Genomic DNA, 8,769 nt, shown 5'->3' with positions numbered 1-8,769 from the left:
GCGTGGATTCCGATTGGTCAGACCAGCGCTGAATGGTTCTTGTCACGGGTACATCCTGTTTGAGTTTCTGCCTATAGGACGGTAGGAGCAAAATGTAGTTGTAGTCAGATTTGCCAAAAGGAGGGCGGGAGAGAGCCTTGTATGCATCGCGGAAGTTAGAGTAGCAGTGGTCCAGTGTATTGCCCGATCAAGTCCTGCAATCAATATGCTGATAGAATTTTGGTAGCCTTGCTCTCAAATTTGCTTTGTTAACATCCCCAGCTACAATAAATGCAGCCTCAGGATAAATGGTTTCCAGTTTACATAGAGTCGAATTAAGTTCCTTGAGGGCCATCGTGGTATCTGCATGAAGGGGGATATATACACAGTTGTGAAAATAACAAACGAGAATTCTCTTGGGAGATAATATGGTCAGCATTTGATTGTAAGGAATTCTATGTCAGGTGAACAGAAGGACTTGAGTTCCCGTATGTTGTTATGATTACACCATGAGCTGCTAATCATGAAGCATACATCCCTGCCCTTCTTCCCAGAGAGATGTTTATTTCTGTCGGCGCAACACATGAAGAAACCCGGTGGCTGTACCGACTCCAACAACATATCCCAAGAGAGCCATGTTTCTGTGATGTCTCTCTGGAGGGCAACGCTTTCCCTAATTTCTTTCACCTTTTTGTCTAGAGACTGGACATTGGTGAGTAATATACTCGGAAGCGGTGGGTGGTGTGCACGTCTTCAAAGTCTGACCAGGAGGCCGCTCTGCCTTCCACTTCTTCCGGCAACGTTGTTTTGGATCAGCATCTGGGATTTGATCAAATGTCCTGGGTGGTGGTCCGAACAAAGGATCCGCTTCTGGCAAGTCGTATTCCTGGTCGTATTGTTGGTAAGTTGATGCCACTCTTATATCCGATAGTTCTTGCTGGCCATATGTAATAACACTTAAGATTTTCTGGAATAACCATGTAAGAAATAATACATACAAAAAAAAATATATATTGCATAGTTTCCTAAGGACTCGAAGCGAGGCGACCATTTCTGTCGGTGCCATATTGCATGATCAACAAAGGGAAGGAAGGCGGAGGGATGTTGAATCGGGTGTGAAGCAGCCTCACCGTTGCTTCCTCCTTCTCCTCAGACTGACCATAAGATGCAGACCATCAGTCCAGAAGGGGAAAAAAAGCTAATTGTTATGCTCACTTAAATGTTCTGAAAATAACAACATTGGCAGGGCAATTCAAGCATAGCCAATATGCAGGGACAATGAATTTGGCATATAGCCTACTGCACAAACCTCATTGCTAAATAACTGTTATTAACTGGTTAATGTTGCATTGGCAAACGTTTAAATAATGTTTTATTTTAAAAAATCTGAGCTGTAGATCGCGGCTTTCAAAAGGTTGGTGACCACTGATAAAAAGCTTCGATATATAATATAACTAAAAGAAAATTGTACAACACCAGATGAAGCCACACCAAAGATGGCCGAAAAGAAAGTCCATCAAAGGTGCCCTGCAAAGTGCCTGTGGGTTATGTCGAGATAAACAAATTGAGGTCCTCTATCTTTAGCGAGCTAACTAGCTGAATGCTATCGTTCAGGTATTCACATATGCGGTAACAGGTAAGGAAATCTCTCAATCTATCGATTTATGTCAGGGGAAATAACTTGGTCAAATTATTAGCACGAAAGTATCGTCATTAGTAAGCAGCTTTAGCTAGTTTTGATAGTAAAAAAAAATAGGCGACGCAGCTCATTGTTTTTAGCCACCCCCTAGCTAATTTTAGCTAGCTAACGTTAGCAAGTACCAACAAGCGAACGCCATTTAGACAGTATCACTTGAATTGTAAGGTAAGTAACTAACAATTTACCTGTAAACGAACTTCATTTTTATTAGCAAACTAGGCTTACAGGTGGGTGGATGTAAGTTGGTTGGCTAGTTTGATGATTTGTTGCTAATTAGACTGCTAGCAGGGTAGCTAGCTACTGACAATATCAATAACCAGGGCCATATGTAAGGGATACTCAACCAGGGGCTATGCGTCCTATGGAAAATAATGAACAAATCAAATTGTATTTGTCACATGCGCCGAATACAACAGGTGTAGACCTTACAGTGAAATGCTTAGTTACACGCCATTAACCAACAATACTTTAAGAAGTTAAGTAAAACAGAAAATAAAAGTAACATAATTAAAATGCAGCAGTAAAATAACAACAGCGAGGCTACATACAGAGGGTATCGGTACAGAGTCAAAGTGGGAATGTGTGTTGCGCGGCGTGGAAGTATCCTTCCACGGAGTTTCATTATTTTCCAGAGAACGCATAGAGCTTCTAGTTGATTTATCCCTTTTATACCATGGCTATAAATGGACACATTCGCAGGTAGAAATGTGTTCAACACCACTGAAGTAGTTAGCAAGTTTACTTCATAGCTACAGTAGTTGCCTTGGTAACCAAACAAACATATTTGCTAGTTTAGCTAACCTAACCATTAACCTAATGGTATATAGGTATGACAGTATAATAGCAATAATATGCTATATGCTAAGTATATGGCCAATGCAGCATCCACTTAATTTATATCTTAAATTAATAAGGGACATTTTGTATAGCTAATGAAGATTAGCTTTCAAGTTAACTTCATGTCATAAGAATCATGAGTTTTCATGAGTAATATGGCAAGTCATTTTACACTTATATTTTAGTCATTTTCAGATGCTCTTATCCAGAGCGATCTACACAAGCAATTTGTGTTAAGTGTCTTGCCCAAGGGCACATTGACAGTTTTTTCCACCTAGTCTGCTCAGGGATTTGAACCAGCAACCTTTCGGTTACTGTTCCAAGGCTCTTAACCACAAGGCTACCTGCCGGGCACATTCTAAATGTAATCTGTGTGTTACTAGTTTCCTGTCCAAAATTGTGATCAGTAAAGTATCTTTTGGATTACCCAGACTCAGTAATGTAATCGGATTACGTTCGCCTTAAAGACATTAGAAGAAGACAAAAATAATCCATCAAACACATTTGGTGTGTCATAGTGGTCTCTGACTTGTGGTCAGACACGTTCAGGTGGAACAAACTAAAACTGAATTGAATGTCATTGAGAAAACCAAGGAGTTATAATATAATATATTTTTTCATCTAGTTTTTCAAATGTATCTGTAATCAGATTACTATATGTTTTGCTTGTATTGTAACTGATTGTAACCAGTGAGGTTTTTTGTAATAGTTTTACATGTAACTGATTACATGTTATCAATTACTCCTTAACCCAACTATAGTATATCTGGACATTTCTAATAAAAATGTTAGTTAGCAAAACCACTAGAGAACAAGGATGTGTCTATCCATGTTAATTGAGTGTTTTTATGTCTCCCCACAGGACTGTGTTAATGAGTAGAAATGTCTGGTATCGCTCTTAGTAGACTGTCACAGGAGCGCAAAGCATGGAGGAAAGACCACCCATTTGTGAGGAGCTACCATACAAACAATGAAAATAAACTTGTTATGATGATTTGCAGAAGGCAAGCTTGTTCCTCAAAACATATTTCCTCCCTCTCTCTCTCAGGGTTTTGTTGCTGTGCCTACCAAAAATCCTGATGGCACTATGAACCTTATGAACTGGGAATGCGCCATTCCAGGGAAGAAGGGGGTATGTCAACTGTCACATTTTGTAGTTTTTATTCTAACAAGATCCAACAATCCCTAGCAGTCTGTCAGAATGAGTAAACAGATATCAGTCTTTCTTATCGTACATCAAAAAATGGCCAACACTGATGTGTTCTCAGTTAAAGGTGTTTTTTTATAGTGTGTAGGCACTCCCTCGTGAGCTGGAACAATTCATGGATGTAATGACTGTATTCTTCAATTCTCTAGACACTGTGGGAGGGAGGCCAATACAAACTCAGAATGCTGTTCAAAGATGACTATCCTTCCTCGCCGCCAAAATGTGAGTAACCCTGCACATGATTACCTCAATAGGAAGGTGTTGATGTCACTGTCTGATATATTTGCATTTGTTGGTTGATAGATAAGATTATTACATAGGGAAGTGCAGCAGGGAAGTGACAAATGGGAAAAAAATATTCTCAACATCTAAACAGCCGTTTAGGGGTTGGGGGGCTTCTGTTATAATTATTTGTGAATTCAGATGGTCGACATCGTGCTCCCTGCGCGGGGGGGGGGGGGTTGTATCATGCTGCTCTTGCTTTCAGGAGAGTGACGCGTGTAGCTTGTTGTTGTTGATCAATAGATCTAGAGCCTCTGTATTAGGAGATATTTAGGCTAATCAGTGGGAGATGGAATTAAAATTACAGAACTAAAGGTTAAATGAGAAGTACCGGCTACAACACCAAGAGCCAACAGCCACCAATTGTGCAAGTTCTCCCACTTAAAAAGATGAGAGGCCTGTAATTTTTATCATAGGTACACTTCAACTATGACAGACAAAATTAGAAAAAAAATCCAGAAAATCACATTGTAGGATTTTTTATGAATTTATTTGCAAATTATGGTGGAAAATAAGTATTTGGTCAATAACAAAAGTTTCGTCAATACTTTGTTATATACCCTTTGTTGGCAATGACAGAGGCCCTAGTCATTTTTGATATTGATGATAAGGAAGTCAACATAAATACTTTTGAATAGAAATCATCTATTCTATATCCTCTCAGGCAAGTTTGAGCCGCCCATTTTCCACCCCAATGTCTACCCATCTGGCACGGTGTGTCTTTCCATCCTGGAGGAGGAAAAGGACTGGAGGCCAGCCATCACCATCAAACAGGCACACACACACACACACACACACACACACACACACACACACACACACACACACACATAAAGAATGGGAGAGGCATCAGTGATTTCACCGGTTTGGAGGAATGTATGACATTGGCTCAACAGGCATCAAATTACTGTATATTTTATGTGGATCAATGCATGGTATTCCCTGGTCGAGTGATTGTCTTCTCATCTACATTGTTTTGTATTTTAATCCATTCTAAAAGCTGACTTCATCTGTTTTGTATTCTCAGATCCTGTTGGGTATCCAAGAGCTACTCAATGAACCCAACATCCAAGACCCAGCACAAGCAGAAGCCTACACAATTTACTGGTGAGTTTCGGTTGAGATACTTTTCTCTTTTTGAACGTTGTACTGTATAATTGATTCAGGCAAAGGGGCTCTTAGTGTGCTTTATAAGACACTTGCAAACATACACAATCCCACTTCGTTAAACTGAAAAGTATAGCCTTGTTGAGAGATACTCAATTTTACAATGGACTAATCCCCCTTTGTTTCCACTTTTAGTCAGAACAGAATGGACTATGAGAAGAGGGTGAGGGCGCAGGCCAAGAAGTTTGCCCCCACATAAAGCTCAGCCTGTGAAGCCTGATACAACACCTGGGTACTGAACAGCAAGCAGCACTTAGAGGACCAATCCAATGATCAATCTACAATTTGATATGTTCTTCTTCACATGAGAAAAATGTAATGTAGCCTACATGAGAGCCATTTTAAAACAAAACAAAAAATTATTATTTTTGTCCAAATTTCTTTTTGCCTAGTTCACTTCTAAAGCATGCTTAAATCACATGCCTAAAACACTTTCATATAATTTAATAAGACGCCATTTGCATTTGTGATTTGTAAATCAGGAAGCTACTTTGCCTGATATTTAGTCTTATCAAATATCACTTATTTAATAACAAATAATTTCGAATTGTAGTGTCTGATGCATCATTTTGAAACAATCTGTACTCAAATAAATTACCCCCCAAAATGCAGACAGAAAATCACCCAAACATAAGTGAGCCTTATTTTTTGAAATGTCTGATCACATTGAATTTAATTGTAGATTTTTATTGGGATGTCTCTTTAATAAGATGGATGTCAGAGCTGAGAGTGTGCTGCATAGAGAGCTGAAGAGGTTTACCTCCAAAGACTTGAGTGTATGTACATAATATAAATATGTAGGTCCATATGGATCTTATGTTTTTTTCTATTGTTTTAGCAAGTTGATATTTGTGTGTGGTATTAAAAAGTAATGAACACATTTTAAATGTAAGAATTGTGAAATAAAGTTAATTGAATGGGAAATACAAAACTCTTTGTCCTTTCATTTTTTCTTTGATAGTTGAAATTTTTATTGTCTGTGTGTGGTAAATGTACAGAATATTAGTATTTAGTAGGTAGACTTTATTTGAACTGTTATGAGGGATTAAGGTATAAACTTTATTTCCCTGTGGTGGTGTTATATTGAATAACTGAATGACCTTTAGCTCTGAATATGGAGTTCAAATGTCAGGTAAAGCGCTCTACTGTATCCGAGCGTCTTTTAGTATAATTGTGACATCATTATCCAGATAACGTGTTACTCTTCACGCTGATTGGACGATGAGTGGTGTTCAGAAAACTCAAATTTATTGAGGTAAGGTTAGCTGTAGGATCGCAAAAATACACCGTGACTGAGGCTCTGAATCGTAGCACAGATATAAGTATATTTAGGCTAACTTTAATAAAATAATGTAAAATGTAATTTTCACTTTCGGGAATTATATCCCATGCACCTGGCACGTGATAATTAAACGCACCAACGATTGTTCTCGTAGACCACCTGTCCAAGCAACAATGTATTCATGTCAGGAAAATAAGGTTGTCACATTTTTCCGGTTTGATTCAGTTTGAGCTTTGGTTTAGGCTATGTCCTAATGAGGGTAAGATTTTATTAATACAATTTAATTTGAACGCTAATGCGGACACACTGTAACATAAGGCCTAGTCCTTCAGCGCTACTGGATTGTATAAATTATCGATTTTGAAAGTAGACGCACCTGTCAACTGTGCAGAAGTAATCTTATCCGCGGGAGGGCAGCACAATATAATTCTGTTGGGTTTAAATGAACATTTTCAGTGGCAAATAGTCCCTTTGAAAGCCAATACTCTGTCAAACAGTTACTATAAATCGAGAAACGTACATTTTTAAATCTCTATTAGCAGATGTTGATTTATGACTCGTGACTCATGGTTTCCCAAATGTTTGTGCATCAGATTTATTATAAAGGATCTTATAATGCTGCATCTTTTGGTGGAACACTGGACAGTGAATGTTGACATGGGAAACCTACAGGACTGTACCAACAACAAGAACATTTGTGGTCAGGCAGTGCATTCTTTAGTTCAGTTCTCTGCTTACATTACCTAGAATCCTCTTCACCTCTTGTTTGTTAGTCAAGGCAATGACCTCCACCGGCCAGCCGGAGACAACAGTTGGAGACATGCCGCAGGTCAGTAGCGTAGGAGAGGGATGGAATAATTCAGTTTAAATACCAAAACTTGGTATTCCACAACAACCTATGTACACTACAGAGCTCTCAACTATGTTTTTGCAACTGTGTGTGTCTGCATGTGTTTGTGTGTTGAAGGTGAGAGTTTTTGCATGCCCCAAGGTTCCTACTCTCTTTCTGCCTCACTATACTGACACAGAGTCAGCCTTCGTCCCTCCTCACTGCTCCTACCACAGCCTGGGACACTGTCTGCGCACCAACATCTTTCCAGGTCAGTGTTGCACCAGGTCACTGTTGGGCATCCCTGATTCAGTATGATACCAAAGTGAATTATCTGTGACAGAATTATCTGTGACATATACAGTCAAGGATTACTGTTCCTCTGTCTAATGCTCATGTTCTTTTCTTTTCCTGTCCATGTTTCTATTCTATTCTTCCCAGGAGCTCCTCTGGTGTGGAAGTCCCTGGTAAAAGACTCATACATCGTTCACCCCTTGCCTGCCCCTCCTACAGACCCCCAGTGTTGGTACGGCCGCAGGACTGATGACATGGGTGGGTGACCTGCTGCTAATGCCACTTATTGCTATATAAACTATTACTACCACTACTGCTACCGCTCCTAGTAGTACTAGGAATACAAATAGTGCTACATTATTCATAAAATGCTTTGAAAATAAGTTAGATAATAGCTAGATAAAAAGCTAATAAGCTAAAAATAAACACCACTTATTTGATTACTACTACCAATGATATGACGACCTATCCTTGTTACATCCACTTTAACCCAAACTCCCTTTTCATTCTCCTTCCTTTTATTTGTTCTTTCATAGTGAAATGGACAGAAAGAAACATTGTGAATCAGAAGTTGAACAAGACTCTAAAGGCAATGGAGAACAAAGGGTCTAAATGAGGCCATGATGCAGTGGCCATTTCACACCCTCACCGCAGCACCCATGCACCTTCCACATAATTTACACCTCTTTTTACACATATATCTACATGCAAGCCCTTACAAACCTTTTCTGGTACACTAGGTCACCTACGCATGCACACACTTGCACATGCACACACACACAACCATTGCCACAAACTCAAAACGTAAAAAAAACCAACCCATGCTAAAACAACAATTTGTATGTTGACACAAGTTCATGATCTCTCTTTTGCCGCAATAAAAGCAGAACAGCATCCTTCACCTTCACCTGATGTTCTGTGTATTGTAGGGCTCATTTACTTCTGAAGGGATGTATTCATAGCTGTCATTAAAAAATCTACTCATAGTACAGAAATCCACTGGAAGTGATTATATGGTTAAACCAGTAATCTAATCCAGTTTCTATCGATATTCAGATGAAACGGTAAAATGTAAATTCAGTTTTACCAACAGAAGAAGATGACATAAACCACAACTAGGTGGTTACCACATCAACCAATGTTATTTTTACGTTGGAAAGTTGTAGTAGCTGCTTTGAAGTATTTTTCAAGTA

At 39.0% G+C, this 8,769-nt stretch overlaps 2 protein-coding genes across 2 annotated transcripts; both read left to right on the top strand.

Moving 5' to 3' along the window:
• The first annotated feature begins 1,508 nt into the window (after positions 1–1,508).
• Positions 1,509–6,102, top strand: LOC135555856 (SUMO-conjugating enzyme UBC9-like). Its single transcript, XM_064988630.1, has 7 exons — positions 1,509–1,615; positions 3,378–3,463; positions 3,564–3,647; positions 3,872–3,944; positions 4,669–4,778; positions 5,032–5,111; positions 5,307–6,102. The coding sequence occupies exons 2-7, from the start codon at positions 3,398–3,400 to the stop codon at positions 5,368–5,370; spliced, it is 477 nt and encodes a 158-aa protein (XP_064844702.1). The 5' UTR covers positions 1,509–1,615; positions 3,378–3,397; the 3' UTR covers positions 5,371–6,102.
• A 543-nt stretch (positions 6,103–6,645) lies between these two features.
• LOC135555059 (ciliary microtubule inner protein 4) lies at positions 6,646–8,517 on the top strand. Its single transcript, XM_064987428.1, has 5 exons — positions 6,646–6,712; positions 7,227–7,282; positions 7,421–7,553; positions 7,724–7,834; positions 8,113–8,517. Exons 2-5 carry the CDS (start codon positions 7,235–7,237, stop codon positions 8,190–8,192), a joined length of 372 nt encoding a protein of 123 aa, XP_064843500.1. The 5' UTR covers positions 6,646–6,712; positions 7,227–7,234; the 3' UTR covers positions 8,193–8,517.
• The last annotated feature ends 252 nt before the right edge of the window (positions 8,518–8,769 follow it).

This window comes from Oncorhynchus masou, chromosome 15 (assembly GCF_036934945.1).
Source record: "Oncorhynchus masou masou isolate Uvic2021 chromosome 15, UVic_Omas_1.1, whole genome shotgun sequence".
Classification (NCBI taxonomy): domain Eukaryota; kingdom Metazoa; phylum Chordata; class Actinopteri; order Salmoniformes; family Salmonidae; genus Oncorhynchus; species Oncorhynchus masou.
This window is presented reverse-complemented; position numbering and strand designations above follow the sequence as displayed.